At 32.3% G+C, this 19,525-nt stretch overlaps 2 protein-coding genes across 2 annotated transcripts; one reads left to right on the top strand and one right to left on the bottom strand.

Moving 5' to 3' along the window:
• Positions 1-8,263: 8,263 nt before the first annotated feature.
• Positions 8,264-9,061, bottom strand: LOC126781648 (NADH dehydrogenase [ubiquinone] iron-sulfur protein 3, mitochondrial-like). The gene has a single exon (XM_050506594.1). The coding sequence runs from the start codon at positions 9,059-9,061 to the stop codon at positions 8,264-8,266; it is 798 nt and encodes a 265-aa protein (XP_050362551.1).
• Positions 9,062-13,381: 4,320 nt separating this feature from the next.
• On the top strand, positions 13,382-15,373 carry LOC126781204 (succinate dehydrogenase [ubiquinone] cytochrome b small subunit, mitochondrial-like). The gene is made up of 4 exons (XM_050506070.1): positions 13,382-13,456; positions 14,207-14,331; positions 14,762-14,946; positions 15,130-15,373. Exons 1-4 carry the CDS (start codon positions 13,426-13,428, stop codon positions 15,338-15,340), a joined length of 552 nt encoding a protein of 183 aa, XP_050362027.1. The 5' UTR covers positions 13,382-13,425; the 3' UTR covers positions 15,341-15,373.
• The last annotated feature ends 4,152 nt before the right edge of the window (positions 15,374-19,525 follow it).

Genomic DNA, 19,525 nt, shown 5'->3' with positions numbered 1-19,525 from the left:
GTACTTTAAAAGTAAACGTATTCATTGCTTGATATATTTATGTCGTTTAAGTACTATCAGTAACTTGAGTTATAAAAAGGGTCTCGACCCGACTAATACCCTTGTCATGTCTGGATAAAATTAGTTCAACTCGTGCAGCTGCGTCTTGTTACCCGTTGTTTGTCCAAAATTTAAACTGACATCATTATACATGCCGGTCTGAACTCTTAAAACAACATGAACAATGTTACTCAATTTGTTTGCTCACCGATGACTAAGAGCTAACAATAACGTGATTCGATTATCTTGATTACACAATAATGGCTTACATACGACTGACAACACTGAGAGTAAATGTAAATAGCGCCTAATAAATTCATAGTTCAGCATCAACCGATAACAATGATGTTTGCGTATTTCAAAGGCTCTTCACCCAATTACCATCAAAGCGTTTTAAAATATGATAGATTTAATCGCAAAATAGTCGTTAAAGGCTTCAATGGAATGATAAAGTCAATTCAATTCACTCCGAGTGCAAAACGATTGCTGAAACAGATGTTACAAATATGCATAGTAGAGCTACTAGACTGGACGTAAATGTTTACTATATAACATATAAATTACAATAATTTACTTTTTATTTTAAAATCCCGATAATTTTAAAGAGGCATGCACAATATTTCATTTGAAGTATATAACAAATGTAGTTTCAAAATACATATGAGAAAATTGATCTAAAAATAATGTGTTTTAGAAAAATCTCCATCTAGTCTTTATGCGATTTTTTTAATGTGAGAATTTTTTTTTTTACAAAATAATAAAAAATAAGTAAGGCATTTATTTTGATATAAGTGCATTTCATTTTTGTTTAAAATTATTCGATGCGATTTTTCGCCACCTATTATAAATTGATGGTTATATGTATGTTTATTTTACCAAAGTTTTATCGCAATATGGTGAATTATTTTTGAACGCATAAAAACAAAGAAACATTGAAGTTTATTTATATATAAATTTACGGAAATAATCATATATCCAATACTACTACAATAATACTACAGAGATGCAATACATACCACACATCCTCACTAACCTAATTCAACAACGTGTTTTGTGATTTTGCGATTAAAATTCTGGAAACGACCAATCGAAAAAATATTATTTTTTAATTCCTAACAATCAAGGATATAACAGTTACTATTATATAGGACTTTTACTTTAAGATAAATAGTAAATATAGTTGTTTTATATTAAACAAAGTATCAATGTAATACTACTAATGTCCCATCGTCACTTTTATCTCACAAAACATGAGCGTTTTGTTTTTCCTGCAAAAGTTACCAATTGTGTTCTCGCTAAATCGCTTTATCTCGTTTATTATGTGGCATACGGGCTTCGTAATGGCTTTTACCTTTAAAGCTAGTGTTGAATATCATAGATAAGAATATTTCGCAGTCAGCTAACGAGACACATTTTCGAAAGAGTTTTAAATAAAACGTCATTCTCTCCAATTAAATACACTCGTTAGAAACCGTATAAAAATTTCATGAATTATTTGTGAGTTTAAATCATGATGGTTCAGTAGATAGAAAACGTAAATATCAATTTAATGTCGTGAGTTTAATAAATAAAACAACTGAGTTCTCCATCAAAAAGGTCAAAAAATATTATAGTGTTTCGATTGGAACGGTGAGTGTACCAGTGTAACTACACACAAGGGACATAACATAATAAACAAATAAATTCTCAAGGTTGGTGGCGTGTTGGTGCTGTAATGAATGATTAATAATTCTCACGGCACTATTGTTTATGGTGGCGACCACCATAAACAATACCATCAGGTGACTCATCTGCCGGTCCGCTTACCTATCTTATACTCGTATAAAAGAAATGTTAATTGCCTCTTATTAATATGTCATATCTTTACACGCCAACTCTTATTGCTGATAAGATAAACTTTACTTAACTAAGTGTCAGGAAATGCACTTTAAATGTTTTATGTATTTAGTATATTAATACTAGCTACTCCAAGCGGTTTAACTCGTGCTTACCTAGTCGGCTCCGTGGTTTTTGGTTGGTCAGTACGGGTTTCGACCTCTGGAGTTAAGCTACAACAAGCATGGAGAATCGTTGGCTGTCAGCCTCGATATCTTCAAGGCTTTTGACAGGGTCTGGCACAGAAATCTTCTCTCCAAGCTACCGGCATATGGTCTGCCTGCTCAGCTATGCACCTGGATTGCCAGCTTCCTACACAAGCATAGCCTTCGTGTTTTAGTTTATGGTTGCGCTTCATAATTGTATGTAGTGAATGCTGGCATCCCCCAGGGATCTGTGCTATATCCCACACTCTTTCTTTTGCATATCAATGATATACTCTCTCTTGGAAACATACATTGCTATGCAGACAATAGTACAGTGCATGGTGGATACCATGGACGCGCAGTGGCTGGGCGAGCGGAAATTGAGGAGAGGCGGGAGAATCTTGTCATTGAACTCGATAGGACGCTAGAGCTCATCGCCAAATAATATTGCGCTCTGATAATCTTGCGCTCTCACAGCGAAAAAGTCAGCATTTTCCCCTCTTCCCTCCCTCTGTGGCACTCCGCTGGTGATACAAAGCAAAATCGCCATGCTGGGGATGGTCCAAGTCTCGAGCCATTACAATTGCGTTGAGAGATAGCAACGCTGAGCGCTTTCTATCGACTGTATTACGGCGAGTGCTCTGAGGAATTATTCTCTCCAATTCCTGTTTCCTCCTTCCTTCATAAGTCTACGCGTGCTGGCTCTCGATGTCACCGCCTAACTGCGACATTAATTCCATCGCGCACAAAGAAATTTGGCAACACCTTTCTTTGTCGCACTTCCAAAAAATGGAATTCTTTACCAGCTCACGTGTTCCCCTCCTCTTACAACCCGGGTTCCTTCAAACGAGGCGTGAAGAGGCATCTTGCGGGCCGGCAAGGCGGGGGCGGCTAGTGCAGAACATTCTTCCATACTGTACTGGCCGTCGTTGCATTTGGACTCTACTACCACTTACCATCAGGTGGAGTAGAGTTATTTGCCCTCCCGGCGCATATAAAAAAAAGACATACAAAACTAGTATTAGTAGTAGTAGTAGTAGTTTTCTTTTTGTTTTATATAAATGTCAGACGTAAAGATATTAGAAGATTGAGATGTCAGCAAAATTAGAAAATATTTATCTCAGCAAAATCTACTGAAGCACATAGACAAAAAGGGTCTTTGTGACTTTCTGAGATTTGTAACATTCCCTAGAGCTATTTACTGAGCGACAAAGAGAAATGACTCGACTACGTATTTATGTGACTTGCGGTAAAAATATTTAATACAATAGAAATACTTGAAAACAGGTAACGGCTAAGTATTTAAAATTACTCTTGTATTGTTTGATTACTTTGAGTGTAAAGTTCTATCAGCGCAGCGTAGGGGTATCGAGTTGGAACAAAAACTATATTGTAGAAGAAGCATTATTTAAATGTTTACAAAGACTAGTCGGTGAGGTCTTTTCGTCATTATTAAATACATATAAAATTAGTAATTTTGCAATTGTCAGAATGAAACAGTTATCATTTTTAAAGAACAAAAATTGTTTGCTGAAAATTTACCTTCTTTTTTGTCAAATTATCGATAAAATATTAATAATATTATACCTATTATTTATCTTTGTAAAATTTAAATTTAAATTTTAAATTTTACAAAAAATTTCTTTATATTCGTGAATATTTTTTTCAAAACTATAATAAGGCTGTCATGATTAATAATGAAATAACATATAAAAATGAATTAGTTCCTAAACGATAATGTTTCATTTTTAAAATACGAGTCTAATAGCTGTACTGAACAATTTATATTTGTTAAGTTAGCAGTTTTACGGGAAGAGTCTGATTACAACATTACTAATATTACAAACTGTAATAAAGTATCAAAACTGTTACTATAATAATCGTAGAGTACTTGAAACAGTACTCAATCGAAACATGTAAAGAACAGAATACACTATAGTACTACGAATACATATGGACAGAATAGCCACCCACTTCCCCCCGCTTATTCGATACACACTTTATTCTTTTTAAGCCTAATAGTTCGTAAAATTGAACACAAAATGTATAATATTATTATCTTATTGTTTCTGTTTATGAATCACATTGTAATTAATATTATGAAAGCGAATATAAGTTTGTTTGTTACTACTAAACCTACCGCCATGAAATTTTGCGTACACGTTCTGAGAGACAGAGGATAGGTATAAAATATCTCCCACCCCCTAACACACGAGCAAAGCGGGCGGAAACTAGGTGTCTTATAAAAGTAATTACAAAAATGATATTTATCGGATTCACGGAAGCTTTATAAAATTAATAGGCTTCCCTTTTAGTGGCGTTTGTAGAAGCATATTATGTGCGCGTTGTGTTATAATTTATTTCTTTGTGAGTAGTTCGTGAAAAATAGTAAGTTATTAATAATGATTATTAATGACTGTTTCCTGTCTTCATCCAAACACGATAACATAAAATTTGTGGCAATTAAATTGTGTATGCATTTCGAACTCACACATACATACAACATGAGCAATCATGTATACGGCTAAGCATATGATAATTCCGACGCGTTCGCTTTATACGTTTTATGTGTCCAATAGAGTATAGTGGTGCGGTGGTATTGTGCACATGGGTACTTCGTTACTTGAGATCGCACTACATACTAACTGGTTGAATTACTATAACGGACATTGTAGACAATGTGTTGTTTAGTATTGCTGTTTGTCGGTAGAATATATTATGATGAAAGAGTGGTACCCAGGGGGGCTAGCGAGAACCCTACCACTAAGTAAATTCTTATGAGTCTGCCAAATGTGCATTCTCTTCATTTTCATAATTTGGTTTAATGGCAAGATAAAACCGATAGTTCAAGCAGACATAATTTAAACGCTGGCAACATTCTGTTGCTGCTACTAAGAATTTATTGAAAACCTCACAAATTCTTACGAGTCCGCTTCGGAATTTGTAACCTTTGAAGCAAAATTAAGTAGCCACTAGATCAACGAAGAACGATTACTATTGGTTTATCGATAGTCGATAAATAATCTATACATCTTTTTTTTATGTTATAGGCGGCGGAAGAGTAAATAGGACACCTGATGGTGAGTGGTCACCATAGCCCATAGACATGGGCGATGTAAGAAATAATAATCATTCCTTACATCACAAATGCACCCAACCACCACCAACCTTGGGAACTGAGATGTTATGTTTCTTGTGTTTGTACACGGGCTCACTCACCCTTCAAGCCAGAACGCAACAACAGTAAGTGTTGCTGCTTAACGGCAGAGTATCTGATGAGTGGGTGGTACCCTCCCAGACGGACCTAAACAAAGCCCTACCACTAGACATCTATACAAATAAATAAAATATCAAGTGTCTGTCTGTAATTAAAAAAACTGCCTCTTTTTAAGTTTATATTACTATTTGCAAGTTACCAAAACTGTTTCGTCACAAACTGAATTCCACGCTGGTTAATACATACCCTTATCAATAATACATAAATAAAAAATAAATAACAATTCTCATCTCTCATCGTCTCGTATCATTTCAACGAATCTCATGAAATGCCAGGTAAAATTGAAAAGGTATTTTTACGTTAGATGATCGGTTTATTGAGAAAAGTTATGAAGCTATATTATTAAAGCTAAGCTATGTTTCAATAAAATACTGGTGGTAGGGCTTTGTGCAAGCTCGTCTGGGTAGGTACCACCCACTCATCAGATATTCTACCGCAAAACAGCAATACTTGATATTGTTGTGTTCCGGTTTGAAGGGTGAGTGAGCCAGTGTAATTACAGGCACAAGGGACATAAAATCTTAGTTCCCAAGGTTGGTGGCGCATTGGATATGTAAGCGATGGTTGACATTTCTTACAATGCCAATGTCTAAGAGCGTTGGTGACCACTTACCATCAGGTGGCCCATATGCTCGTCCGCCTTCCTATTCTATAAAAAAAAAAAAAAAATATAACCATGTTTCAAAGAAACAAACCATAAATATCGAGCAGTAGTGTGAACTATGAAACAGGTATGTATATCATACATTGTATAATTCAAATGTTGCTATCAGAGCTACACTGTAAGAACTCACTGCATTACTCGCCCGTGAAATATTGACAACCGACTTATGATGATACACTATTTTGATGCGTGTATTCTTGAAATGTTATAATTATATTGATCAATGTTGCGTATCACCTGACATTTTACGACTGTTTTCTGGTGTGAGTCAAAACTCTAACCAGAAAACAGTCGTTTTTTCTTACAGAATAACCCTCCTGTTCAGATTTCCTGTTTTCTCTCTGAATATAAAGTGTCAACGTGAATAAGAAACGATGTTGATATTAAGAAGAATAATATTATACGTCGTTACGTGACCGGTGACTTAAGTGAGTTCGTTACTTATGTGATAAGAAACGCGGTATATATGCGTGTAACATTTTACTACATAACTACACTGCGAGTTAAACGCATTAAGTATTATACAAATTATAAAAAAATCTTAAACCTATTGCTATGAACATGGGCATTCCGAAAAACCAGTAACATATGACTAAAAAAGACTTAACGCACTAACAAATATTTTATTCAAACTAGTAGTTTAAAATTTCCAGTTTTATAATAAAAATATATACTTGTATAATTGTACTATTAGATTATGTAGCTTTCCCTGTGTCCACACTGAATGCGCGGTGACTAGGGCCTATGGCGGGCGTGAGCGCGGGGGTGGCCTCAGTGACGAGCGAGCTGCTATAGCGATAAGATTTGTTTCAGGTGTTGTAAGCTATGGACGAGGTTTTGATATATTTATTTTATAGTCCGATCCTATCCTTTTAGATATCCGATACGATAGCAGGCGTATAATATTAAACTTACATACACTTCCTGGAAATTGTTCTTTTATTTCGTTCAATAATTTTCTTGTTATACGCGATTACTGTGGTGTGAATGATTACTTTGCCTGCTGGTTTAGATTGAATCACTTATAAATACCTTACATTATTTTACAAAAAAAAGGTTAGCAAAAGCGCATACGCTGGGCGACAAGATCGACCTGGTTCGATACCACCGCGAACCGCGCATTAGTTCGCTTGTTGCCTAGGCCCACAATGCGCGGATTGGAACGTTTGAAAACTATGCAGGCTAACTCGCTCGGGCCCGTCGCTCTAGGCGCCCGCCTTAGTCACTACACTATGGACGCAAACGGCGGTTTTATAAGTTTGATACTTCCCGCCCGTCGTCGCAACCCTGCTAGGCCGTCCATGTGGACGCACACTTTATGTTTTAAAAAAATATATATACTACACCGAAATAGAATGTGCTATTTATTTGCGTTATTATATAAAAAATCTAAAACGCTTAACTATGTATTCCTTCTTCAATGTTGTTATTAAAATATATATACATTTTTCAATCAACCCATGATTTAATACTGTATAAATATACTCTAAATAAGCATTTTACGTACACGAATGTATAACAAGGCGGTGTATAATAAATTTTATGTTATATTTATCTACATATTGTTTTCTATGATCAATATACCCATTTAGTATTTGCATAATTTACCGCACTGCGTAACGAGTCCTTTGTATGTTCGACCACAAATAGTTATAAATTACGTTTAGCTTATACCGTCTGCAGTCTAATATTCAAGAATATTTTAAACATTAATAGAAATAATTCAGTCTCTGATACAGAAACGATTGTAATGGTGAATTGTAAATAAATATAAGAAATAAAAAGTTAAATATCATATATTTTAGTTACATTATCTTAATGCAGTTATAAAGAAATTTAAGATTTTTGAAAAATTGCTTATAAAAATATTTGATCGTTTAATGAAATTTTGAAAAGATTTAATTAAACGTTCGAAATTTTTCCACCTACCCACACTACATTTTCAAAGATAATGTACCTCTCCCTCCTGCCACTGGGGATACATTATATATAAATGTACATTATATATAAATGTAATGTTGTTGGGATACATTATATGTAAATATAGGTTTATGTACTTAAATATAGACACGCGGTAGCGTTTCAAGCCATATAATATAATTATGTTATCCTATACTTACTCGTATTACTATGTTTTTTATTAATCATACTTATATGTTTCAAACCCAAACACTTTAAATTGTTTATTTCATAATAACTAAACATTATAATATAGACTAAAAAAAGATAATTTAAAAATTACTCAGTAGCGTCAATAGTTCTTTACGTCTTTTTTTCTGGCTCGAGGCAATTATCTCCATCACGAAAATTGCGTAAGTGATTCCAAGGCGAATCCAGTTGATAGCTACGCACCTCTTGAGCATATTCTACCGGTTCGTATACTATCTTTTTAAGTGCATCGTCATATCTAACTTCAATATAACCAGTAAGCGGAAAATCTTTCCTGAGCGGGTGACCTTGAAATCCGTAGTCCGTTAATATCCTTCTTAAATCTGGGTGATTGGTAAAAACAATCCCAAACATATCATATATTTCTCTCTCTAGCCAGTTGCAGTTACCCCATAAGCTAGCCGCTGAATGCAGAGGCGTGAGTTCATCCGTATAAGTTTTTACCCTAGCTCGTTCACCGTATCGTAAGCTAAGGAGATTATATACAACTTCGAATCTGTATTCTCTGCACGGTACATCGACCGCAGTTGCCAAAGAGCATTGATTAAAGCAGGCATGTTGGTGATAAGCCATGAATGTCAGAACGGGATGAAAGCCTTCAGGGGCAATCAAAATTTCGAGCTCGTCAGTGTGCTGCATTTGGATCTTTTGTACATATTTTGGCATGCATGCTGCGACATATAGCCCGAATTCATAAAGTCGTTGCCTCTTTAAATTGTCATGTTTCCTCAAGGTATGGCTTTCATATTCGATAGGCTTAAGACGAAAGGGGTTATCTTTGTCGTCAATTTTCGCTTTATCTTCTTCACTATGTAAATTGTTATGTGCACGAAAATATCGCTTTGAAGTGATCGTGAATATTTTTGCCAACTTTGATAAAGCTGTCTTCATTTTGTTTTATTACGTTTTTAGTTGCATTGTAATGTCGCTATTATTTGTTACGTCAGTCAATGATTGAAATATAAAAACTTATTAGAGATTAGAAAATAACTAAAAACTATTTCGATGTATATATATTTTTTCTTTTTCCTTTAGTCTGATATAAACCCTAGATTGCTTGGAAATATATTTACACACAAATCATGTACAGCCTTATTTATAAAAGTTGCTTAGCAAGTGATTAATTAAACAATGCTGTGTCTTCTTTCGATAGTCGAGCGAAGTATATAACTAAATTTCCATTAAATAACGGTAAAAGTAAGACAAGTAGGCACTGCTAACGTGGAAAATTTAATATTTATAAAAAAAAAAACAAATAATAAAAATAAATAATATTTTGTGGCAAGCGAAGCGCAAAAATGTGACCAAGGCCTAAGCGCGTTAAAGTCATATTTTTAATATCAAGTAATTCTTCATATATCGATTATCTGTTATATTTTGAACAAAGCATGCCAGAGGTTTACTTTTTTATAAGCCACACAAGAATTTAATTTCGGCGTTCACAGCTACCCGCGTATTACATGACAAAATTCCTCGCAAAAGCCTTCAATAAATTCGCTAATTTTTGTATAAAAGTAAATTGTAAAATATTTGCTTTGATATCAGCTATATATAAACAACGAAAGTAACACTTTTTCAATAAAATATTTATAAACGTTTTCGTATAAAAATGTAACATTTATATTATGGAAGGCTTATAGTAGTAGCCTTACGTACATAAAGTATTCTTTTACACTTTTGGCAAAGCGGCGTTCAGATTCTAAAGCTGAATTTGTTGACAGGTAAACAATGGTCGAGCCGACACAGCCATCGTCAGAACGCTCCATCAGCGCCACACCACGATAGCCCGAACACGACTCTGTGTAACGCCCCTTGATTGCGAAATTGACCGTTGGCTTTGACGCAGCGCAATAAATAATGACCAAGAAAATTGGTACTTTAATCCTGCAACGAATAGGTATGGCAATTTTATGAAACTCAGAACAGTCAAAGCGTCGGTGTGCTCAGCGTCACTACACGTCAGGATTCAGTAGCGCATATTGATTACGACATTGATTTCAATTTGACGCAATGCGAACGCTATAAATAATGACCAAAATAAAATAAAATCGGTACTTTAATCCTGCAATGAATTGGTATGACGCTTTCATAAAACGGCTATGATGATCTCTGAATATGTTAAACAAAAAATTGTAAAATGTTTTTTGTACAGAATTATATTTGCATATTTTTTATAAAAACTAATTAATTACTTGTTTTCTTTTATTCCGTAGAAAAATATGTATCATAGTAACAGTTTTATTATTTGTGAAATATGTTTCTTTTAATTTGTCACATTTATAATTTACATTTATTTAAAATATCACATGGCAATTTTATAAAACAAACTAAGATTTCGTTTTTAAATAATAACAAGTTCTATTTTTTAGATAATGAAAAACGTTTTTTATTTTGTTTCATATTATATTCGTGGCAATGGTGCTTTCAATTTATATGCCTTGATTAAATGTTTATAATACATTTTTTTATACGTAGCCGCAATTTCCAATATTAAACAAATTTTATTCCAATACTATTTTAGACAAACATCATCCACGGAACAGTTACCTGCTATTGACATATAACTTATCGATTTTTCTAGTGAAAACATTTATGAAAGGTTTTTTATTTAAAAGTTTCAATAGGAGTTTAAATAATGTCAATAATAGCTTCCGAGTATAACAATAGGCTTCCGTCCACCGACAGACAGCATTGTCAACGTTCAATAGAAGTCCTCTCACTGGAAAATGGCTCCTAGAATGATTTGCTTTTGTAAACTTAACGAGTAAGACATTTCCTTTGAATATATTATGTGATTAAGTCATTTTGAAGAAAAGAAATCGGTTTCATTGTAATTATAGAGAAGCATAAATTAAATGTATTATAAATTACAATCTTCGTTTCATAGCGTAATCTATATGAATGGTTTTGATTAGGAGTATTATGATTGATATCGGCCTTGGAGGTCATTATCAAAGGAGACTAGCCAACTAAGCACAATAGAAGGCACAAGTGTGTTCGAATACACTCTCTACACCCTCACTCTCATAATCCAATGAGACCCGTGTATATCTTATATAAAGACAATATTTATATTATTATATCACGTGCTATCTTGTTTAGGATATTGTTAAATATAGCTATAAAAATTAAGAGATGGGAAAATAAATATATTATAACGCACAAATATTTATTAGACAAATTATATGATAAATCATAAGCATAAGGGTATATTACAATTTACATGTAATATTACTCTGTTCTCAGTTTGACCACAGACTGTAACCATTACCAAAAGGATGGATGTGTGTGTATATATGTGCTTAATTGCGTATGTGTGTGTGTCAAATGAATGGTAGATGTGTAATGTTTTATTTTATTAATTTGTTTTATTAACTGAAGTATTAATAAATGCGCATCAATTTTTGACGACATGGCATCCTTACGAACTGTATAAGCCGAATTTACTAAATTACAAAATGTATTATTGAATAGATGATATTTAGCTTAACGACTAAATAAACTAGACTTTTTTACACTTACAACACCAAGATTTACTCAAATTTTTTTTTTTTTTTGTACTTGCAGCATTTTGATATTTAAAACTATAACATACACATACGATATGTATTATATTTTTTTAGCGCCAATTACAAAGCTTCACACTGCCTAATTTGATTTTTATACAAAGTATTATTTTCCAGATATTATTCAATATCCTATATAATATACCTTATAATATTATAATATCTTATAATAATAACGCTTTATGTATATGGTCTAAAATTGCGAAGCGTCGGAGATATGGCAATAATTGTTAACTGTCATGATTATTATGATATATGTGAAATATCTACATAACACTTATAAAAATGAATCAGAAAGTGCTTTTGATAATTTATGTCAAATTGAATTTAAAATATAACTTCATCTATGCTATATATTATGCTCATTTGCTTAAAAAATATCCAAAAATAAAAATAATGCGTCTTAATTATTGTCAAATTATGAATTTATTTTTATATATTTTTTATTGCTAATCGTGGGTGGAAAGTATTTTTTTAAAATGAAATTGCTTAAAAAAAAATCAAGATTTGCAACTGTAGCATTTTCATCCATAACCGATATTCCTAATTCAAAGGATATTACCGCAACACTGTCCATCAAAGACCACGGTATCTCTAGAAATGTGTAGAGCGGACGGACGAACGCTTTGAATGCGTAACGCGTGCTTGAGATACATAGCGAGCGCTAAAGCGGCTTAGCGAGATTTTGGAATACATCATGCGATATAAATATCGATTAATAGGTTTGAAATTAACAAATTATGGATGTGTATATAACAAAATTTTAACCCATTAGATATTTATTCACGTGGATACGTGAGTTTGCAATGCGTAGATCTGTATCGTAGTAAGCTATGCAAATATTATAAAGCTGGAAGATTAAATGATTGATAAGAACTATCCAGCGATTTGAAAAATCCTTTTTGAGTTTACCTGTCTATTGAGAAAGGTTAGACGGCATAACTACGCGTATCGCCCTGAGGAGCTAAACACAGCTTTGTATCAGTTTCGTCTCCGATTCGTAAAAGTTACGACCTTAAACTAAGTGTCAAGATAACAATGGTCCCAAAAGATGTTTATCCATTTCTAATTGAGTTTCTGATTAGTTTAATCCGATCACGTTACAATCATGGCATCCGACCAATCCATCATTTCATATGATTTCACTACAAAAGTAAAAGTGTTTTGTTAAATATTTCCATTGCGATATATTTTTAATAAGGTGTACTTAGCATCATTAAATATATAAAACGACATATAAAACTCCCACTTCTGGGAAAAGGTCTCTTCTTATCTTACTTAATTCGATTTATGTTATTTCATTTAATTACAATAATAATATACATACAATATAACGACCAGCACTACTGAAAATTCATATGTTTAAAAGAATTACCTCGTGCTCGTCAGTGATAAAACTCTACTCCATGTGTCTCAACCAACCAGCGTTGCTGTAACATGCTCAACTGCATATTCTAAGAATGAGGTAAAATAATGTTTTATTATTTTAAAAATAATGCACTAAAAATAGCTTTCATGCCAATAATGCAATAAAATATTATAAAAGTAGAAAGTGCATTAATATGTTTTCGAAGGATATTAATATTAAACCTTCGACATCGTCAGTTACTTTTTTAATCCTGACATTTTTGACAGGATGGAATAAGTTTTCAACGTAATAGTATCAACGTTGCATTTTTAAATATCATAATGCTGTTTTCAACTTGCATAAAGAGATCAGGTAACTAATTTATTATATATATTTCCATTTATAGAATATTATCTTTATATGTATAAAACAAAAATACTTGAAGGTCGTTCTCTTCTGAGAAATATGGACTGGTTTCTGAGGTCAGTTGGTTCACGGTTGGCCTCTGTTTCACAAGAAATGTGAGTGACCTCACTAAGACTTGCAATTAATTAGGTCGCTACGGTCCCACAATGCGACCTAGGTTGGTTGTGGAATCTTGTCTATTTTTACTATGCCATAAATTATTGCGGATTTTACCAATTTTATCTCAATACTTTCGACAGCACAGAAATTTCTTGACATTGCTATAAATAGAAACATCAAAACAGAGCAAACCTCATTACCAAAATCGAATTCTAGGTTAGTTTCTTGGTTGCACAATATTAGCTCTAGCCTATTTAGATCTAAGTATTTTTTACATACTTAAAGATTTTTTGATATCTTATATTTTTGATTCTTAGTATGATATTTGATTCTTATATGATGATTAGTCTGTATTAAAATAAACTAAATGAATATACCTACAAACGTTTTTAAGTAATACAAATAGAATGAATAATTTATTATTTAAAAGTGACGCTTTTAGAGTTTACGAGCAAACATTACGTATACTGTTTTATGATTACATAGCGTAGGTATTAAGATCAACAACGCCCACTCGAAGCGCTTTTCATAAAGTTATGTGTTATTATTAACTTGAGCCAAATTCTTACATGCCTTTTAGCTTAATAGCTTTTTCAGCATTTTTGAGTGCAGTTATACGACGGCAAATAGGATTAGGACCGAAGAGAAATGCTTACTTTTCTTGTATTCCAGTAATCAAAAATACTTTAAATACATCTTCAACATCATTATCCTTAAATTGCGTGAGTTATTATTGTAATTATGTAAAACATTACTAACGATACGACTATGAATATAATTTGCTTTCTTAACTATAAGGAATTTTACGTAAGTTTGTTACACACTTAATTATAAAAATATTCAACGGTTTTTTAAAGGTGCTTTTCCACTTAATCGAGCGTGACTGAACATTAGATTCCAATTTAGTGTCGCATTTCATCAATAGCTATTTCATGTAACAAAACAGCTGATCGACTAGGTGGGGAAGCACCATCAGAATAAAACAAATATACTGCATATTTACTATTAAAGTAGGAATTTTCATTTTATTTGCTTTTTTCCATTTATTCTTGACAAATAAGAAAAAACATGTATTTTATTTTTTCAATTCTCTAATTAATTAGTTGTCGTAGAATGTAATTAGCATATTACAAATTTGTGATACATTTTTAGATTCGATCATTCAATACAACTAAGATGAAACTACAGGAAGAAAAGCCTCACGATCATGCCCGACTTTGGGTCATTGAGAAGAGTACATCAGCTATATTAGTAGTGCTCATACCATTTGGACTTCTCATTCCGAATAGACTATTTGACTCCCTACTTGCTATTCTTATTACAGCACATACCTATTGGTAAAATATCTACTTATAAATTATAGAAAACCTAAGTACAGTTTTTGTAGTTTTTTTTTTATTTTAAATTGCAATATATTTTAGACCAAGTACTAATATTTTGTAGCCAATTGAAGTATTCTTGATTCTTGCCTGCTCCCCATATTTATAATATTTTTACGCAGTTTTTTATACCTATTGCAGGGGGATGGAAGCAGTTATGGTGGAATATGTACGGGTCTTGTTATTTGGACCCCTAATACCGAAAATTGCTATCGGATTCGTATATGGGATGACAGTATTAATGTTAGGAGGTCTATTTTATTTGATTTTTAATGATATCGGCTTATGTAGAGCTTTTTGGAGGATTTGGAGAAATATGAGGAAGCCGAAAGACACATTTAAGCGTCGTTAGATAACATCAAAATTAATTTGTATCGAAATTTTATTTATGTTAAATTCAATTGTTTTTAAACAAATAACTTATTGTTTATTCTATTGACAATAAAACATTTTTTATCAATAGTCGATTATTTATAAACAATTGAACATCGATCGAACATACTTTTCTGAAGGAATCGGAGCATTAATTTAATATCGAAGATGAAGATTTTCTTTTACACAAGTAGGTAAGCTCGCAAAGGATAATAAATCTTAAATGATTAATGTATCTAATTTCAAGTATCCAAAGAAGTTTTAGAGGTGTCATAAGACACTAAGGCAGCAATTCATATATCTTCGTACCGTACCTTCCGTAGCAAAAGATTTTCAAAGTTAATACGAACAAACAATAGACTGCTCCGCCTAAACTTCGAGAGAGTTTATATCAGTTCTATGTTCAAATAAAAAGAATGAACGATTTATCCTTACCTGTTAAATTGAAAAAGTTACTGAGACCACTGTAAGGGCAGATTTACGTGCACCGGGTGCTGAGTAATATCAAAAAAGTTTATCGCAAACGGTTAACGTTCACTGTGAGCGGAAATTTTAATAATTCGAAATGAATTGAAAAAATATAACTCCAATAACGTCAGAAGTAAAACGGAAATTTAAAAGAAAATGAATTCGTGTCACAGAAATCTATAAATTGGTTTTTTGTTCGTTCCCCAATTATGTTTTTATATATTTTTTACGGAACGAATTTACACAAGCAATTTATGCGATTTGATTTAAAAGTAAAAAGGCATCCTAAAGAGGATTTGAATTGTTTAAAACAGAACGTGACTAAGATAACCAAGAAAATATAATGTGTTTTAAAAGTTTCGGCTAAAAATATACTGAATTATTATTATGTTTCTCCGGAATAAACCCCGACAAAATATTAAATCACTTATTTATATTAGTTTTTCTACGTGTTTATCTGTACATAAAAATTGTCTATATATTATTTACGTAAAACTATAACTCATAGAAACTCTAAATAATACTACAAATCACGTATTGTTAAGATCGGTTGAAGGAATTAATTTAACTTAACATAAGTCCATTAAGCACTGAAAGATATTTACAAATGTTGATTTAAGTCGGCTACTTTGCTTCAGAGAAACTAGGAACGGAGTCAATTTATTACTGGTATACAACTAAGAAAGTTTTAACGTAACTATATCGTTGAAGTGGATAAACAATATCTTAATTAAAACTAATCATAATATTAATTACGATATTCAATAAGTTTTCAATAATAAATCATATCGGTTCCTTTATATCCTATTCGAAAAAAAAATTGTACGTTCGTATCGTAATCGTTTTTGAGTTAAGAGTAACGAGTTTTTAAGTTCTTACACACTTTAGGACTTCGAAACTTATGGGACCTTTTTTATTGTCTTTTGATTATTACTTCGTAGACAATTCTACCATGCGTAAACAGAAACGTGTTTTGATAGTAACCGGATATGAGCCGATGTATATTATCTCCCGACTATAGCGAGTAAAATAGACATCAAGAGGAAAAGATTGAATGAAAATGTGTTACCACAATTGAAGCCGGATGCCTGGCATTTAATAAAAAATAAGCGGGCGCCGCAGGCCGTTGGCAATCTATCACGCTCTGTCATAAGCTGACTTTAATGCTGGGTCACTTCAGACCTTTTTGTTGACGTCAATATAACTTAAACATTTTATAAAAAAATACGTAAGTCACCCGCTTCTTCGATAATAAGGACGGAAAGTTAAGTCATAATCCTCATAAATCATAATTTTTATTGTAAATTAGTTTTTAATCATTTATATAAAATCAATGTTTGCTGTTTCTTTGGTCATATCATAATTTTCAATAGTCTATAAATATCAAGGATATTAATGGTGTATGGATTTCACTTATCCGATCAAAATACAATGATTATGAATAAATAAATATATTTAATAAAATACGTTAATTTTTCAATTTATTAACGTAATTGGTTTGTCATATCTTTTACAGTTTTAATAAAAATATTATTTTAGGTCTCACAAGTCTACATCTGATCTGAAATAACATCGTAGTGATCTTATCCTAATGTGAAATTTCGTTATCGATGTAGATTTGGCTTGAAGCCAGATTAAACAAACAAACTAACAAAACTAACCGTAATATTAGTATGACTTCCCAGCTCTATTAAAATTTCAAAGCCTTTATGAAATGTACGAGATAATAAAAAAACAGAAACAAATACATTTTCAGCTTCTGAAAATATGTTTCGTAAAATGTTTTCAATTTTCTCAAAATAAACTTTAGTAGTACATTTTCACAGCGATATGTGAAATCTTTATTGTATATAATATAATATAATAAAATGAAAAGCTCAAAGGAACATTTTACGTATCCTAATTGCATACATTACTCAGCAAGCAGCCTTCAAGATAGGCAGTAACTTAGAATATTCGCAAAGAAACTTTTGGAACACAGTCGGTACAAATGTAAATGCAGACTCCTTAGATATTTCGTTATAATGAATTATCCTCTCATTATATATTTCAATATAACTCTAAGTACTTGAGAAGAAATAAATAGTAGAACAAACATGTATAACATTTTATCATACAATATTATTATTACTCGTAATATAATTTATGTTTGTTACATAGATATACAAACTTACAATTAAAAAAATATATTGATTTAAATATATGTCAGAGATAATAAATTTAAGCGGGTATACGACATCACTTATTTTATTAGAATAGCAACACCATATAAGGTGATTGACATCTTATGGGTTTCTGGTCGGTTGTCAGAAGTCAAGTTGTGAAAATATAAGACGGCTGCCTATTTTATTGTACAGCCGAATAATGGAAATAAAAAATATAATGGTGTATCTGTCAGTAGCGCGTGTGATCGTTTGTCTAGCGACGCCCTTTGTCTCTTGGTCTCTTGCTCTCAGGACAGCGCCTACGCCGGACGTGCGCACTGACTGATTTAATAAAATCAACATATTGGACGACAATGGCGGCCATTAAAATAGCAATCCATTTGAATCCGCGACATATATATCAAATTATTTCATAACAAACAATAAAATAATTTGTTATGTTTACAAATAGATCACACATAATGTATTTAACTAAAAAATAAGGTTTTGATCGATTCAAGTCGAATGGCAGAAATATTAGATATTTATTAAAGTTTTCACACATTCGCTAGCGAGAAAGTATGATTGATGCGTTTTGTTTTCGATGAGAATGTAAAATGTCACTGAAAGTATCAATAAAATGGACGGGTAGCTGCATCATGATATTTTTCTCATATTTACGTTAGGAACACTTTGTTTTTTACGATTTATCAAATTCAATATATTACTCTTTTTTAATATGCGTTCTAGAAAATATTATTATTATCTGTCACTTTGGTTACCGATGTAAAACCAATCATAATTGAACCGTCTAATCGTGTTCTTTCAAGTTTGTTTCCAATGATTTATTAAGCAAAAAATGTAAAGTAGTATTATATCTTAACCGAATATAAATAATACTTACTTTACTTAACGAAAACGAATTTAAACTACTTTTTAAATATGAATCATAATACTAATACCATTTATGTATAAGTTTGTTAAACGAGCAATTCATAATTTAGGAAACTATGTGTACGTAACTAATAATTAATACCATCTTGATGACTGATCACATATACATGTGGGCTCAAACCGCAAAATGTCATCAACACTAAATGAACGACACACGATTACGGTAACGAGAAACATGCTTCAGGCAGACGCGTTTCAGAAATTACATACACCGTTGACAAGCCCCGAATTAATTAAAGTCAAACAACACGACCGTTCCGCAAAATTGTCTCCTTTACAAACGAAATCAATAATTAAATTTTGTATACGAACCTTGTAATGTAATCGCAGATAGTTTTAAGCATAGCATAACGCGACGTTCGAGTCCATTAAAACACCCATAGAAAATCACTTAACACTCCAATTTAACTGAACGGTGATTTAATCAATGTCTGATTATTGTTTGAGTCTCATCAGAATGAATGTTAAAAAAGTCGAGATGGCCTAGTGGTTAGAACGCGTGAATCTTAACCGATGATCGTGGGTTCAAACCCGGGCAAGCACCACTGAATTTTCATGTGCAAAATTTGTGTTTATAATTCATCTCGTGCTTGACGGTG

This window comes from Nymphalis io, chromosome 1 (genome assembly GCF_905147045.1).
Source record: "Nymphalis io chromosome 1, ilAglIoxx1.1, whole genome shotgun sequence".
Classification (NCBI taxonomy): Eukaryota; Metazoa; Arthropoda; class Insecta; order Lepidoptera; family Nymphalidae; genus Nymphalis; species Nymphalis io.
This window is presented reverse-complemented; position numbering and strand designations above follow the sequence as displayed.

Bases quoted from the DNA above. Each gene is read 5' to 3' on its own strand.
- LOC126781204 (XM_050506070.1), top strand. From the start codon at position 13,426: ATGCTGTTTTCAACTTGCATAAAGAGATCAG. The intron at 13,457-14,206 runs GTAACTAATTTA...TAGCTTTTTCAG, and splicing joins AACTTGCATAAAGAGATCAG to CATTTTTGAGTGCAGTTATA. The intron at 14,947-15,129 runs GTAAAATATCTA...TACCTATTGCAG, and splicing joins ATTACAGCACATACCTATTG to GGGGATGGAAGCAGTTATGG.
- LOC126781648 (XM_050506594.1), bottom strand. From the start codon at position 9,061: ATGAAGACAGCTTTATCAAAGTTGGCAAAAATATTCACGATCACTTCA.